General features: G+C 52.0%; 1 protein-coding gene across 1 annotated transcript in view; it reads left to right on the forward strand.

The window, feature by feature from the left end:
• The window catches only part of LOC137305991 (hypoxia-inducible factor 1-alpha-like), a 28,005-nt gene extending 12,043 nt beyond the window's left edge, over positions 1–15,962 (forward strand). Inside the window, exons 7-14 of the mRNA XM_067974988.1 lie at positions 1,002–1,149; positions 2,093–2,247; positions 4,239–4,495; positions 6,649–6,741; positions 8,334–8,995; positions 10,381–10,468; positions 11,492–11,615; positions 13,773–15,962. Coding sequence (XP_067831089.1) covers positions 1,002–1,149; positions 2,093–2,247; positions 4,239–4,495; positions 6,649–6,741; positions 8,334–8,995; positions 10,381–10,468; positions 11,492–11,615; positions 13,773–13,918 — 1,673 coding nt within the window. The 3' untranslated portion in view covers positions 13,919–15,962. The remainder of the gene's footprint in view (positions 1–1,001; positions 1,150–2,092; positions 2,248–4,238; positions 4,496–6,648; positions 6,742–8,333; positions 8,996–10,380; positions 10,469–11,491; positions 11,616–13,772) is intronic.
• Positions 15,963–17,307: the final 1,345 nt, after the last annotated feature.

The following is a 17,307-nucleotide window of genomic DNA, read 5'->3' on the forward strand; positions in this document are numbered from 1 at the left end:
CGTTCCTCCCAAACTCCAACCCCCACCCCCCCCCCCGACCCGATCCTCCTCCTTTCAGCTTCACTGAGCAGAAATCAAGACTCATCTCTTACTCTGACCCATTCGAACCTCAAATCTACAGAACTCCTCCCCTCCCTCATTCCCCCCTCCCTCAGTCTCCCCCCTTCCATCAGTCTCTCCTCTCCCTCAGTCTCCTCTCCCTCATCTCCCCTCCATCATGTCACTCCTTCCTGCTTTAATCTACAGGTTTTTTCAAAGCTAAGCTTGGCGTCACTGCTTCCCGATGTGCCTCACCTTCTCTCTGACTCTTTTTAAGCTTGGCGTTCCACACTGTGGCCCACTGGATGTTGGGAGAGTCAGGAGGCTCTTTGACCCTGTTGAAGCCCCCTGACTGAAGCCTATTAGGGCCTTCTGGGGACCACTGATGGCCGTAACAAGAAGTTTTATTTGGAATGTTTTCAGCTGGACTCGTCTGTTGGGAATTGGGCAAGTTTATCTGATGATGTTCGAGGGCCATTTTTACCCAGGGAAGCAGCTGGAGGTCTCATTGCAGAATAGCTGTCAGTAACCCCGTGCTATATATAGCTGGAGAGATCCCACACGCAGAGAGCCAGTGCTACAACAAGAGAGGTACAGGAAGAGACTCTCCAGATAGAGCTTAGGATTCATGTCTTGAACGGACTTGGAATTTATCGAGTGTTAAGGGGAAAAGGAGTGTTCCCTCGTGGAGTGACATTCCCTCTCGGAGTGACGCTCCCTCGCGGAGTGACGTCCCCTCTCGGAGTGACGTCCCCTCGCGGAGTGACGTCCCCTCGCGGAGTGACTCCCCTCGCGGAGTGACGTCCCCTCGCGGAGTGACGTCCCCTCGTGGAGTGACATTCCTTCTCGGAGTGGCACTCCCCCGCAAAGTGACGCTCCCTCTTGGAGCGACGCTGCCCGCAGGGCTGACTGTCTTGGTTATTTCAGCAGACTGACCGTAACCTCTCCTTTCTTCCTCGCAGTGCTCAGTAAGGGACAGGTCATTTCTGGTCAGTACCGATTTCTCGCCAAGAACGGCGGGTATGTCTGGCTGGAGACACAAGCCACCACGATCTACAGCACCAAGAAATCACAGCCCCAGTCGATCGTCTGCATCAACTCCGTGCTCAGGCAAGTTATCACCATCTCTTCACACGCAAAGAATAGCCCCTTGGACAAGGACCCTGAGGGCGATGGGTGGGGCGAAAGGGGAAAGAGAACACGGGGAACAAAGCTTGGGGAATGTGGGCGGGATTATGTCTTGTGTGGTCAGGGCATCATTTGCAACTTGCATTTATATAGCGCCTTTAATGTAGTAAAACGTTCAAAGGCTCTTCACAGGAGCGATTATCAGACAAAATTTGATACCGAGCCCCATGAGGAGATATTAGGACAGGTGACCAAAAGCTTGGTCAAAGAGGTAGGTTTTAAGGAGCGTCTTAAAGGAGGAGAGACAGGCGGAGAGGTTTAGGGAAGGAATTCCAGAGCTTAGGGCCCAGGCAGCTGAAGGCACGGCCGCCAATGGTGGAACGAAGAGAATCAGGCTAGAATTGGAGGAGCGCAGAGATCTCGGGGGGTTGTAGGGCTGGAGGAGGTTACAGAGATAGGGAGGGGCGAGGCCATGGAGAGATTTTAAGATAAGAGAATTTTTATAATGGAGGTGTTGCTGGGCCGGGAGCCAATGTAGGTCAGCGAGCACAGGGGGTGATGGGTGAACGGGACTTGGTGCGAGTTAGGGTACGGGCAGCAGGGTTTTGGATGAGCTCAAGTTTACGGAGAGTGGAGGATGGGAATACAAGCCTAGTCTGTGCAACCTGTCCTCATAATTTAACCCTTTTAGCCCCGGTATTTCAACACAGTGAGGATGGAGGGAGGTGTGTGTGTGTCAGATGGGGGATTTAGGAGTTTGGAAGACGAGGAGACTGATCCATACCAGATGATATAATTGCTCCTCCAATCACGTCTCACAGTGGTGGGATGCGATGCTGTGGTAACGTCTCTCCTTAAGGTTACGTGTCCATTGATGACTGCTCTGCCCCTGATGTTTAACTGCCCCTCTGTGTTCTCCTTGCAGTGCAGTAATAGAGGAGACGGTCGTCTTCTCCTTGGAACAGACTCAGAGGCTCCGGGACCCTGTCATTGATGCCGAGCCAGGCCTGGAGAATCCAGAGACGCTGGTGGGGCTGGCTCCAAACCCTGGAGATATCATCGTACCCCTGGACTTCACAGGTACCCACAGGGACATAGGCACAGGGACACGGGCACCGGGACCCACAGGGACAGGGACCCACAGGGACATGAGCATAGGGACACGGGCACATGGACCCACAGGGACTCGGGCACCAGGACCCACAGGGACACGGGCACATGGACCCACAGGGACTCGGGCACCAGGACCCACAGGGACATGGACCCACAGGGACATGGGCACCAGGACCCACAGGGACATGGACCCACAGGGACTCGGGCACCAGGACCCACAGGGACACGGGCACATGGACCCACAGGGACTCGGGCACCAGGACCCACAGGGACATGGACCCACAGGGACAGGGACCCACAGGGACATGGACACATGGACCCACAGGGAAACGGGCACCGGGACCCACAGGGACAGGGACCCACATGGACATGGACACATGGACCCACAGGGAAACAGGCACCGGGACCCACAGGGACATGGACACATGGACCCACAGGGACTCGGGCACATGGACCCACAGGGACTCGGGCACATGGACCCACAGGGACAGGGACCCACAGGGACTCGGGCACATGGACCCACAGGGACATGGACACATGGACCCACAGGGACTCAGGCACATGGACCCACAGGGACAGGGACCCACAGGGACTCGGGCACATGGACCCACGGGGACAGGGACCCACAGGGACATGGACACATGGACCCACAGGGACATGGACACATGGACCCACAGGGACACGGGCACCGGGACCCACAGGGACAGGGACCCACAGGGACTCGGGCACATGGACCCACAGGGACAGGGACCCACAGGGACTTGGGCACATGGACCCACAGGGACATGGACACATGGACCCACAGGGACATGGACACATGGACCCACAGGGACATGGGCACCGGGACCCACAGGGACAGGGACCCACAGGGACTCGGGCACATGGACCCACAGGGACAGGGACCCACAGGGACTCGGGCACATGGACCCACAGGGACATGGGCACATGGACCCACAGGGACAGGGACCCACAGGGACATTGGCATAGGGACCCACAGGACATGGGCACATGGACCCACAGGGACAGGGACCCACAGGGACTCGGGCACACGGACCCACAGGGACAGGCACCCACAGGGACATTGGCATAGGGACCCACAGGGACATGGGCACAAGGACCCACAGGGACAGGGTCCCACAGGGACATGGGCACAGAGACCCACAGGGACAGGGACCCACAGGGACAGGGACCCACAGGGACATGGGCACAGGGAGCCACAGGGACAGGGACCCACAGGGACATGGGCACAGAGACCCGCAGGGACATGGGCACAGGGACCCACAGGGACAGGGACCCACAGGGACAGGGACCCACAGGGCACAAGGACAAAGGGTAAAACAGGAGAGAGATTTATTACATGGGAGGAATGGGTACAGACAAGGAGCTCTGAGTCAGGCACAAAGTTTATTTACTGGTAATTATTTTCAGTGCCTTTAAGAAGAAAGAAATTGCATTTCTACAGCGCCTTTGCCAATTTCAGGACCTCCCAAAGTGCTTCACAGCCAATTAAGTACTTTTTTTGAAGTGTAGTCACTGTTGCAATGTAGGAAATGCGGCCGTCAATTTGTGCACAGCAAGATCCCACAAACAGCAATGTGATAAATGACCAGATAATCTGTTTTTTTAAGTGATGTTGGTTAATATTTGCTAGGACACCGGGGAGAACTGCCCTGCCCTTCATCAAAATAGTGCCGTGTGATCTTTTACATCCACCTGAGGGCTGACGAGGCCTCAATTTAACGTCTCATCTGAAAGACGGCTCCTCCAACAGTGCAGCACTCCTTCAGTACTGCATTGGGAGTATCAGCCTGGATTTTATATTCAAATCGCTGCAGTGGGACTTGAACCCACGACCTTGTGACGCAGAAGCAAGAGTGCTACCCACTGAGCCATGTATCTGGACAGCTTGATACAGCTCCACGTCCTCTTCACTAAATACACTTTCTTTGTGTGTCCAGAGCGGCTGGATTCGAAAGCATTTCACTTCACCAAAACACTCACTGAAGACAGCAAGGTGCTCCAGTCACCCGAGGAATTCTGCAGCCCCGCGCTCTGCAAGCTTCTGTCACCCATCTTTGACCGTCAGGCAGAGCTGGGGTCCAACAGGCAACAAGGTCAGCGGCCAGTCCCACCAAACAAGACACCGGAGCCAGACAGCGAGGAAGCCATAACACCATGTCACGTGACCCCGGAGGGCCGTGACAGTTCTGAGCAGGTAAGTGCAGAGTCGTTCGGAGGCCGGGGGGTGGGGGGGCAGAATTCGCTTTTTGGGGTGATGATGCTATGTTGTAGGAGTGGTGTACGCTTGTTCTTGTGAGTGTGTCGTGAGGCTGAGTGTGTGTTGTGAAACTGTGAGAGTGTCCTGCAGTTGGGAGTGTGTCGTGAAGTTGTGAGTGTACAACACTGGAACCAGGAACGACCGTTCTCCTCAGGAGCTGACATGTTTGAGCTCCTGTCTCCACTGAACAATGTTCTTACTTTTTCCAGTTTTCTCCCCAACTCTCCAGAAGGTGCTGACTCTCACTGGGATACAGTTCCTGAAGGTGCTGACTCTCACTGGGATACAGTTCCTGAAGGTGCTGACTCTCACTGGGATACAGTTCCTGAAGGTTCTGTCTCTCACTGGGATACAGTTCCTGAAGGTGCTGACTCTCACTGGGATACAGTTCCTGAAGGTGCTGACTCTCACTGGGATACAGTTCCTGAAGGTGCTGACTCTCACTGGGATACAGTTCCTGAAGGTTCTGACTCTCACTGGGATACAGTTCCTGAAGGTGCTGACTCTCACTGGGATACAGTTCCTGAAGGTGCTGACTCTCACTGGGATACAGTTCCTGAAGGTGCCGACTCTCACTGAGGTCCTGATTTCAACAGTGAGGATTCGAGGGGAGTGCGTAACCTGGATTATTTGAAACGTACAAGGAACTAGAGAGTGAAAGTTCAGAGAAGCACTGACCATAGTTGAGAGAGAGGTTATTACACAGGTGCATTGGCAGGGCCCAACTACCAGCTCCACAGGGGAATGTACTTTCAGAAGAGGGGAGGGATGGGCGATGAGGCGGGTGTTGGTGGATTGAGGCTGATGGAGGATCTGGGGAAATGATGGAGGAGCTGGGGTTCGATGGAGGAGTTGGGGATCGATGGAGGAGTTGGGGATCGATGGAGGAGTTGGGGAAATGATGGAGGAGCTGGGGGTCGATGGAGGAGTTGGGGATCGATGGAGGAGTTGGGGATCGATGGAGGAGTTGGGGGTCGATGGAGGAGCTGGGGGTCGATGGAGGAGCTGGGGTTCGATGGAGGAGTTGGGGGTCGATGGAGGAGTTGGGGATCGATGGAGGAGCTGGGGGTCGATGGAGGAGCTGGGGTTCGATGGAGGAGTTGGGGGTCGATGGAGGAGTTGGGGATCGATGGAGGAGCTGGGGGTCGATGGAGGAGCTGGGGGTCGATGGAGGAGCGGGGGGATCGATGGAGGAGTTGGGGATCGATGGAGGAGCGGGGGGTCGATGGAGGAGTTGGGGATCGATGGAGGAGCTGGGGGTCGATGGAGGAGCGGGGGGTCGATGGAGGAGCGGGGGGTCGATGGAGGAGCGGGGGGATCGATGGAGGAGCTGGGGGTCGATGGAGGAGCGGGGGGTCGATGGAGGAGTTGGGGATCGATGGAGGAGCGGGGGGTCGATGGAGGAGTTGGGGGTCGATGGAGGTGCTGGGGGTCGATGGAGGAGCGGGGGGTCGATGGAGGAGTTGGGGATCGATGGAGGAGTTGGGGGTCGATGGAGGAGCGGGGGGTCGATGGAGGAGTTGGGGATCGATGGAGGAGTTGGGGGTCGATGGAGGAGTTGGGGGTCGATGGAGGAGTTGGGGAATCGATGGAGGAGTTGGGGATCGATGGAGGAGTTGGGGATCGATGGAGGAGTTGGGGGTCGATGGAGGAGCTGGGGGTCGATGGAGGAGCGGGGAATCGATGGAGGAGCTGAGGTTGATGGAGGAGTTGGGGATCGATGGAGGAGTTGGGGATCGATGGAGGAGTTGGGGATCGATGGAGGAGTTGGGGGTCGATGGAGGAGCTGGGGGTCGATGGAGGAGCTGGGGGTCGATGGAGGAGCGGGGAATCGATGGAGGAGCTGAGGTTGATGGAGGAGTTGGGGATCGATGGAGGAGTTGGGGATCGATGGAGGAGTTGGGGATCGATGGAGGAGTTGGGGGTCGAGGGAGGAGCGGGGGGTCGATGGAGGAGCTGGGGGTCGAGGGAGGAGCTGAGGTTGATGGAGGAGTTGAGGTTGATGGAGGAGTTGAGGTTGATGGAGGAGTTGGGGAAATGTTTTGCTGGGTTTCCGGTCTATTGATGTTTGATTTTTTTCCCTTTTCCAGAATTGTGGTATTGAGAGTATCTGGTTCGATCAGGAAGTTGTGCAGAAGCTGCTTGCAATCGATGGCGAAACTCAGCAGACTGACACTAGCCGGGTGAGTCTCTGTCCTTCTGTGTTAACCTCTCTGATTCTTCTGCTCTGCATTGCATATCTCTGAACGCGCGAGGTCTCAGGATAACTCAGGTGTGCAGAAGCCCCCGCACCAGTGAATGGCTCCGTGAATGATTTGGCACGAGCCACATAAGGAGATATTAGGACAGATGACCAAAGGCTTGGTCAAAGAGGAGAGAGGGGTAGAGAGGCGGAGAGGAACTGACTCCCAGTGAGGTAGAGGAGGGAATTCCAGAACTTAGGGCTAAGGCAGCTGAAGGCACGGCCGCCAATGGTGCAGCGATTAAAATCAGGGATGCACAAGAGGCCTGAAATGGAGCAGCGCAGAGATCTTGGAGGGTTATAGGGCTGGAGAAGGTTACTGTCATAGGGAGGGGTGAGGCCATGGAGGGATTTGAAAACAAGGATGAGAATTTCAAAATCAAGGCATTGCCGGACCGGGAGCCAATGTAGTTCAGCGAGCACAAGGGGGTGATGGGTGAATGGGACTTGGTGTGAGTTAGGATACGGGCAGCAGAGTTATGGATGAGCTCAAGTTTTAGGAGGGTGGAAGATGGGAGGCCACCCAGGAAATGGTAAAAAGTTAAGAACAGTGGATGTCCAAAGGGACTTAGGGGTTCAGGTACATAGATCATTGAAGTGTCATGAACAGGTGCAGAAAATAATCAAGAAGGCTAATGGAATGCTGGCCTTTATATCTAGAGGGCTGGAGTACAAGGGGGCAGAAGTTATGCTGCAGCTAGACAAAACCCTGGTTAGACCGCACCTGGAGTACTGTGAGCAGTTCTGGGCACCGCACCTTCGGAAGGACACATTGGCCTTGGAGGGAGTGCAGCGTAGGTTTACTAGAATGATACCCGGACTTCAAGGGTTAAGTTACAAGGAGAGATTACACAAATTGGGGTTGTATTCTCTAGAGTTTCGAAGGTTAAGGGGTGATCTGATCGAAGTTTATAAGATATTACGGGGAACAGATAGGGTGGATAGAGAGAAACTATTTCCGCTGGTTGGGGATTTTAGGAGTAGGGGGCACAGTCTAAAAATTAGAGCCAGACCTTTCAGGAGCGAGATTAGAAAACATTTCTACACACAAAGGGTGGTAGAAGTTTGGAACTCTCTTCCACAAACGGCAATTGATACTAGCTCAATTGCTAAATTTAAATCTGAGATAGATAGCTTTGTGGCAACCAAAGGTATTAAGGGATATGGGCCAAAGGCAGGTATATGGAGTTAGATCACAGATCAGCCATGATCTTATCAAATGGCGGAGCGGGCTCGAGGGGCTGAATGGCCTACTCCTGTTCCTATGTTCCTATGAGAGCATTGGAACAGCCGAGTCTGGAGGTAACAAAGGCACAGGTGAGGGTTTCAGCAGCAGATGAGCTGAGGAGGGGCGGAGACGGGCGATGTTACGGAGGTAGAAACAGACGGTGATGGAGCGGAGATTGGGTTCGAATCTCAGCCTAAGGTCAAATAGGTTCACAGATGAAGGAATGGTGGGCGGGACAGAGGAGGAATTGGAGAAAATCAATGGTTATTAAGAGGCGATGGCTGATTTGCGGTTGGTGTTTGCAGGAATCTGTGGAGCTGGATCTGGAGATGTTAGCGCCGTACATCTCAATGGAAGAGGACTTTCAGCTGAGCAGCTTTGAGGCGTTGCCTGAAGGAACGGACTCACAGGCTGGTACTGACGAGCAGCCAGACACCGCTCCCAATGCCCTGCCCCCTACACGGGCTGACCCTCCCAGTCTGCCCCTGTCGCTCAGTGAGCCCGAGACCGCAGACCGTGCCAGCGTACGCCCCCGATCCGCCAGTTTCCACGATGCCCGCCCGAAGGAGCCGGCCGGTGCCCAGAGCCACATCCGCTGTGGCAGCATGACCAACATCCGCCTCGCATCGCAGCCCCTGGCAAACCCTGCCACCTTGGCACGTTGCAGCAGTACAACCGACCTGACCACGAGTCGGGCGATGAGCCCCATCAACGAGCCGATAGCTTTTGGCGGGCCGGCATTCACTGTCGCCGTGGAGAATGTCCTCCTGGCTTTATTCCAGCCCCAGAACAAGGTCGATCCTCCTGAGACTGGAGTCCGAAACAGCAAGTCAGCAGCCAGTACTGGCCAGGACGCAGCACCTTTAAAGGCTGGAGTGGGGCTCGAGTCCAATGACCGACTGGACACTGGAGGGGCTGAGATCTCAACGCCAGTAGAACCCAGCCAGCACTCGCCGTCCAAAAAGAGGTACTGATTTCACTTCATTTTACACGGGCGTTACAAACCTTAGAGGACTGTGCACAGTTCTGGTCTCCTGTTATATAAAGGATATAGAGGCACTGGAGAAGGTGCAAAGAAAGATTCACAAGGGTGATACCAGAACTTATCAGGAAAGACTGAACAGGCTGGGGCTCTTTTCCCTAGAAAAAAGAAGGCTGAGGGGTGACCTGATAGAGGTCTTTAAAATTATGAAAGGGTTTGATGGGGTTGACATAGAGAATATGTTTTGGGCAGTGCCCCATGGAACTGTACCCCAGAACGAGTCAGTACACCAAGGAACTGTACCCCAGCACGAGTCAGTGCCCCTGGAACTGTCCCCCAGCACGAGTCAGTGCCCCATGGAACTGTACCCCAGCACGAGTCAGTACACCAAGGAACTGTACCCCAGCACGAGTCAGTGCCCCATGGAACTGTACCCCAGCATGTGTCAGTGCCCCATGGAACTGTACCCCAGCACGAGTCAGTGCCCCATGGAACTGTACCCCAGCACGAGTCAGTGCCCCATGGAACTGTACCCCAGCACGAGTCAGTGCCCCATGGAACTGTGCCCCAGCACGAGTCAGTGCCCCATGGAACTGTGCCCCAGCACGAGTCAGTGCCCCATGGAACTGTACCCCAGCACGAGTCAGTGCCCCATGGAACTGTGCCCCAGCACGAGTCAGTGCCCCATGGAACTGTGCCCCAGCACGAGTCAGTGCCCCATGGAACTGTACCCCAGCACGAGTCAGTGCCCCATGGAACTGTACCCCAGCACGAGTCAGTGCCCCATGGAACTGTACCCCAGCACGAGTCAGTGCCCCATGGAACTGTACCCCAGCACGAGTCAGTGCCCCATGGAACTGTACCCCAGCACGAGTCAGTGCCCCATGGAACTGTGCCCCGGCACGAGTCAGTGCCCCGGCACGAGTCAGTGCCCCATGGAACTGTACCCCAGCACGAGTCAGTGCCTCTAGGGATGGAGGGATGAGAGTTGGGGAAGAACAGACCTAATTGGAGTATGAATGGAGCAGCAATTCTAATAGCGAGGAGCTGCACCAAGTCGCCCCCTCCTGGTGATATCACATTGTTACTAAGCGCCTCCAGGGGGCACTCAGGCTCCAGTACACAACCAGGTTAACTCTTTGAATACCGCATGCTCTTTTTTCCTGAAATTTGCTTCAATATCCAATGTTGGTGCACAGAAAGGCCTGTTAAAAAACATTGTTGATTTTTTTTTGGGGGGACAATGAGAGAAATATTAAGTCACAGTACTGCCTGAAAATATCCAACGCCGATTGTAGTCGGCTGAGTGTACGCTTGGTGGAGTCACCACTGCCCCGAATGTAAATTTATCGATTCCCTTGCTCCTGCAGGATACTGGACCAGCACGAACTAAGCCCCCAGATGTTGGCCCTTCGTAACCTGAAACGCAAACACTGTTCAGAGAACAAGAACTTACTGGTACGACCGAATTATCAACACACTCAGAATCATCTGTTGGCTGGGCAGGTGACTAGTCGGATGGCGGGGGTGCTGGTCTGCTTGTTTGCCTGGCTAGTTAGTCAGCTCGTTGTTTAGTCAGTTGGTGGCAAGTTGATTAGTTGACCGACAGGCTGGTTCATGGGTTCGCTGGTCAGAAGACTGAAGAATTGAACAAGTGGCCGGCTGGTTGATTAGTTACCTGGCTGGCTGAATGACTGGTTATTTGGGTGCCTAGTTAGTTGGCTGGTGGGTTGAATGGTTGGCTGGCAGGTTGGTCAAGGAATGGTGCAGTGAATAGTTTCCTGGCTGGTGGGTTGGCAGGTTGGTCAGATGGCTAGCAGGTTGGTGGGTACTTGGCTTATTGGTGGGCTGGTTGGGTAGCTGGTTAGTTTGTTGGTTAGATGGTTGGCTAGTTAGTTGGCTGGGGTTTGAGGGGCTGGTTGATTTGTCGGTTGGCTGGTTGGGTAGCTGGTTGATTTGTTAGTTAATTGGTTGGGTAGCTGGTTGATTTTTTAGTTAGCTGGTAGGGTATCTGGTTGATTTGTTAGTTAGTTGGTTGATTTGTTATTTGTTTGGTTGGGTAGCTGGTTGATTTGTTAGTTGGCTGGTAGGGTATCTGGTTGATTTGTTAGTTGGTTGGGTAGCTGGTTGATTTGTTAGTTAGCTGGTTGGGTAGCTGGTTGATTTGTTAGTTAGTTGGTTGATTTGTTATTTGTTTGGTTGGGTAGCTGGTTGATTTGTTAGTTAGTTGGGTAGCTGGTTGATTTTTTAGTTAGCTGGTTGGGTATCTGGTTGATTTGTTAGTTAGTTGGTTGATTTGTTATTTGTTTGGTTGGGTAGCTGGTTGATTTGTTCGTTGGCTGGTTGGGTAGCTGGTTGATTTGTTAGTTAGCTGGTTAGGTAGCTGGTTGATTTGTTGGTTGGCTGGTTGGGTAGCTGGTTGAGTGGCTGTTATTTATTTGGAGTCAGTTGTTACATGTTTTGATTTAATTTGCTATGCAGGATTCTCTCTTGGACGTTTCAAGTGTTGCAGATATGGTCCGAGTCACAGCAAAGCGACTGAAAAACATCGAGAATAACAAAACCAGTCTGGAGCCAAAACTTCTTGCTTCAGCTACCCCAATGAGTAAGATCGCTTTCTATTTTTCTTTCATTTCAGATTTCCAGGACTCCTGGTTTTGCTTAGTTTCCCTGCCAGGAGCAACTTTGCTTGTTAGTGCTATTCCAGTGCAGTTTACCACAGAAAGGGAACAGTAGCCTAGTGGTTATGGTACTGGGCTGGAACCCACAGGTCCATGAATTCAAATTCCACCAGGGCAAGTGGTGAAACCGAGTTCACCAAATCTGGTTATTTGTGAATCAGCAGCAGGAAATGAGCACGGGACCTAAGAGAGGAAACCTGTCACCCTTAACCGGTGTGGCCTACACGTGACTCAGTCCCACACTATGGGGTTGACTTTTAATACTCTCGAGGCAAAAATGCAGCCTTGTCAGAAACAAATAAAAAATGCAATTGCTCTCTTCTCCCCACCGAAAGTGCTGATCTTGCTGGAGTACAGTTCACGGTGCTGGTCTTATGTTCATATTGGCAGGTTATTTGACTATGGAAGGCATCACACACAAGCCCAATTCTCTCCTCAGCCGATGTCAATCCAGACATTCTAACAGCAGCCATAGGCTAGTGAGTGGGAGGGGGCACTCAGGGCTGATTTTGCCTGGTCTCTGAGACACTCAGGACGAACTCCTCCAAGATGGGGGTATATGTGCACAAATCATTGAAGATGGTAGGGCAGGTTGATAAAGTGGTTAAAAAAGCATACGAGATCCTGGGCTTTATAAACAGAGGAATAGAGTACAAAAGTAAGGAAGTCATGATGAAGCTTGATAAAACACTGGTTCGACCACAGCTGGAGTATTGTGTCCAGTTCTGGACACGGCACTTTAGGAAAGATGTGAAGGCCTTAGAGAGGGTGCAGAAGAGATTTACTAGAATGATTCCAGGGATGAGGGACTTTAGTTATGCGGATAGACTGGAGAAGCTGGGGTTGTTCTCCTTGGAACAGAGAAGGTTGAGAGGAGATTTGATAGAGGTGTTCAAAATCATGAAGGGTCTAGACAGAATAGATAGAGAGAAACTGTTCCCATTGGTGGAAGGGACAAGAATCTGAGGGCATAAATTTAAGGTGATTGGCAAAAGAACCAAAGGTGACATGAGGAAAAGCTTTTTTACGCAGCGAGTGGTTAGGATCTGGAATGCACTGCCCGAGGGGGTGGTGGAGGCAGATTCAATCATGGCCTTCAAAAGGGAACGGGATAAGTACTTGAAAGGAAAAAATTTGCAGGGCTACGGGGAAAGGGCGAGGGAGTGGGACTAGCTGGATTGCTGTTGCATAGAGCCGGCGGAGACTCGATGGGTTGAATGGCCTCCTTCCGTGCTGTAACCTTTCTATGATTCTATGAAATTTGATATCCACATAATGAGAGTTGTTGCTCTCATTGTGTGTCAGGCATTTCAACATCATAAGGCACTATAAAGAAAGAACTTGCATTTATATAGCACCTTTCACAACCTCAAAATATCCCAAAGAGCTTTATGGCCAATTAAAGTACTTATTGAAGTGTAGTCACTGTTGTAATGTAGGAAACGCGGCAGCCAATTTGCGCACAGCAAGATCCCACGAACAGTAATGTGATAATGACCAGATAATCTGTTTTGGTGATGTTGGTTGAGGGATAAATATTGGCCCCAGGACACCGGGGAGAACTCCCCTGCCCTTTACAGGGCAGATGTCGTCTCCTACAGGGAGCGGAGTTACTGACAGCTCTGGATCAGGATACCTGAGGACTCCTCCCTCGGGTCCCCTCTCCCTCTTGATCGGAAATCCTTAAGGACTCTGTACTATTCCTCCATTCGGGTTGAGGGGGGGGGGGGCGGGGGAGGGGGAGGAAGACAGTGAATCCTGCACTTACATTAAACTATCACCTTCCTCGAAATAGTGCTGTGGGATGTTTTATGTCCAGCTGAGAGGGCAGACGGGGCCTCAGTTTAATATCTCATCCGAAAGACAGCACCTCCGACAGTGCAGCACTCCCTCAGTACTGCACTGGGAGCGTCAGCCTGGATTATGGGCTCAAGTCTCTGGAGTGGGGACTTGAACCCACGAGCTGACTCAGAGGCGTGAGAGCTGCCCACCGAGCAACGGCTGACACTTAAAACAACAAAATAAGTACAGGTTCTGAGAACGTCCATTTCATTCATTCTAACGTTCTGTCCTCTCTACAGCACTGACCAGGCGACTGCTCGGGACGGAGGGGCTCGGACCCCCGGAGCTGACTCGTTACGACTGTGAAGTTAACGCCCCTTTACAGGGCAGATGTCGTCTCCTACAGGGAGCGGAGTTACTGACAGCTCTGGATCAGGATCCCTGAGGACTCCTCCCTCGGGTCCCCTCTCCCTCTTGATCGGAAATCCTTAAGGACTCTGTACTATTCCTCCATTCGGGTTGGGGGGGGGGGGGCGGGGGGAGGAAGACAGTGAATCCTGCACTTACATTAAACTATCACCTTCCTTGAGCAGCCTGTGTGTCTCAAATAAACAAAACAAGAAGTTTGGCCTGAGGGTGAGCCGGAGCTGGAGGTCGGCAGCAGGTTCCTGACTCACTAAAACCCAACCTCCAGAGATGAAAGGAATCATTACCCGGCTGATCAGATGACTTCCCCCCCCCCTCCCCAGTTGATCAGCTGCTCCCCCCCCACCCCCGGTTGATCAGCTGTTGGGATAGTTTTCTGCAGGGGCTGCAGTTATAAACCATCTGAGAAGCTCTTTTGTCCAGAGGGTTCGTGTTGTCGCAGTGTGTCTGAAAAAAAACAAGACGACCGGAACACGTAGCAGAGTTTGGAGCCTTGTGTCCCCGGACGTTTGGGACTGAGAGAAAAAAGACAAATTAATAAGGAGCCTCCCCCTACCTTTTGCAATTATCCCTCAGCTCCTTGTGCGTCTATCATGCCTTCAGCTGCCAAGGCCCTAAGCTCCGGAATTCCCTCACTAAACCTCTCCACCTCCTTTAAGACGCTCCTTAAAACCTACCTCTTTGACCAAGCTTTTGGTCACCTGTCCTAATATCTCCTAATGTGGCTCAGTGTCAAATTTTGTGGTAACACTCCTGTGAAGCAGCTTGGGGATGATTTTACGACGTTAAAAGGTGCTATATAAATACAAGTTGTTGTTAAAAATGTCTACAATCCCCATGCTGTTAGGGGGAGGGTGGAACTGAGCTGGGGACATGGGTTCCTCACCGAGGTGGGGGGGGGGGGGGAAGAGGAAACCAGTCCCAATGACGACAGGCCGTACTTGTACACCGTTCAGTGACCAGTGTCTGTCTGTCCTCTCGATCAGGTAGCAACGCACGGCAACGAGAGTCGTAAACGGAGGGGAGAAATATATAAAAATGCAGGGGGCGCCTGTAAAATCAGCTGAAACTAAGCTGATGCAGCGCACCTGGCCTCCCAAACTCCGCAGTGCGTAGCTCAGTACTGACTGCGTAAACACTTGTCTCGAGTGAGAGAGCTCAGGGAGGAGAACTGAGCCGTAACTAACCATCCCACTGATCAATGCACAAAAACCCTCAGCCGCATGGAAAACAGACATATTCAGAAAAGAAAATTTAGCGGATCGCTATACACTAGAGAAAAAAAAAAATCTCTTACTATGGTGCAAAGATACTGGTGTAATCTCTGGCAATTTGCAATGGTGCTACAGACGTGGGTTGCTGACCCTCCAGGATTGTCCTGGAGTCTTCAGGAATTAAAGATTATTCTCCCGTGAGCAAAACTTGGGAGAAAAATCATAGGGCCATTAAAATAAATTGTGTGTTTTTTTTCTTCATTTTCTTTTAAGATTTTTGTTTAATTAGTTTTAGAAATATTGGAGACGGGAAAACAGGCGGTTTGACTGGCTGAACCTTGACTGTCAATCAGGTAAGGAAGGCTTTCTGATTGGCATAGGAAGGCGGGGCACCGGGAGGATGGGTGTCAGGTCAACCAATGGTGGGAGGATGGGGGCGGGACGGTCGGAGGCATGATTCATGAGGTCAAAGCTCCCAGAATCTGGAGTTGGCAACTCCACTGGAGACAGACACGGGACCATCTCACCCATCCAACCCAACCGGCATTTGTGTAGATTAGTTGGCTCCATGCCGACTTCTGCACGTGGTGAGGTAATTGTGAACGGGAAAGTCTCGTCACCAGCTCTGGAGAACCTGAACTTTATGTCAGTGCCCCTTCCTACTGAGTGTTGATCGGGTGTCTCCGCCACTAAATTTCTGATTTGATCAGATGGTTTCTTGTTACACACTGTGGGTCTGATTGGTCAGAATATAACCTGTGATAGCATCATAATTAAATGTCTATCTTTAAAAAATGTAATCAATAGAATCTTAGTTATTTTGGGAAATAAAATAATCTTTAATACTTATTTTGTAGTTTGTTTCTTTACCTGATTTTAGACCCCAGGGTTGTCCCTCATTTATTCTGTTTGATACAAGTGAACTTTGCAGTGAAATAACTGAATGTATTTATATATAAAAGCAGAAAGGACTTGCATTTCTATAGCACGACTTTAGAACATCCCAAAGTGCTTTACAGCTAATGAAGTACTTTTGAAGTGTAGTCACTGTTGTAATGTAGGAAATGCGGCAGCCAATTTGCACATGGCAAGGTCCCACGAACAGCAATGAGGTAATGACCAGATCATCTGTCTTTAGTGACGTTGGTTGAGGGATAAATGTTGGCAGTAACACTGAGAAGTCCCCAGCTCTTCTTCGAATAGTTTCTACGGGGTCTTTTACATCCAACCAAGGGGGCAGACACGGGGCCTCGGTTTAACGACTCATTCGAAAGACGGCACCTCCGACAGTGCAGCACTCCCTCAGTACTGCACTGGGAGTGTCAGCCTGGATTACGTGCTCAAGTCGCTGGAGTGGGACTTGAACCCACGAGCTTCTGACCTAGAGAAGGATTGTTGCTGCATTTCAAAAGTAATTCACCGATTGCGTAGTGTTTGAGACATTGAGGTGCAGTAAGGTTGTATTTAAATACAAGTACCTGAGCCAATGTCGTCTGGACTTTACGACAGGAGCATCACAGCGCAGCTTCTGATCTTTACTCCAGTAACACTACCCACCGTCAGAGGGTCTGTCAATCACAGGCAGCTGACTGCCCTTGCAGCAGATCAAGCGCAGTACGGAACAGGATCCGATAAATCCACCCCACCAGAACTTTGTTTTTTGTTCAATCGACAAGCGTTAGCCACAGTCAGAGAAAGGACACATCACTAGAACAAGGTTTTATAGAAGCAATGCAAAAATCCCCCGCCCGCTCAGAAAATGTACCATCTGTGGTGATCTGAACCACAGAGACCAGGAGGTTAAGAGGTTCAAGGCCAGTTCTGGAGAGAGATAGATGATATCAGCCAGCGCAATAGGGTGGCAGCTGGGGCACTCTCGCCTCTGAGTCAGAAGGTCGTGGGCTCAACTCCCACCCCAGAGCCATGGGCACAAAATCTAGACCGACACTTCCAGTGTTGTACTGAGGGAGTGCCGCACTGTCAGATGTGCTGTCTTTCGGATGAGACTTTAAACCGAGGCCCCGTCTGCCCTCTCAGGTGGGCGTAAAAGATCCCACGAAGAGCAGGGGAGTTCTCCCCGGTGTCCTGGACAATATTTATCCCTCAATCAACATCACTAAAACAGATGATCTGGTCATTATCACACTGCTGTTTGTGGGATCTTGCTGTGCACAAATTGACTGCTGCATTTCCT

Source organism: Heptranchias perlo, chromosome 41 (assembly GCF_035084215.1).
Source record: "Heptranchias perlo isolate sHepPer1 chromosome 41, sHepPer1.hap1, whole genome shotgun sequence".
NCBI classification, from domain to species: domain Eukaryota; kingdom Metazoa; phylum Chordata; class Chondrichthyes; order Hexanchiformes; family Hexanchidae; genus Heptranchias; species Heptranchias perlo.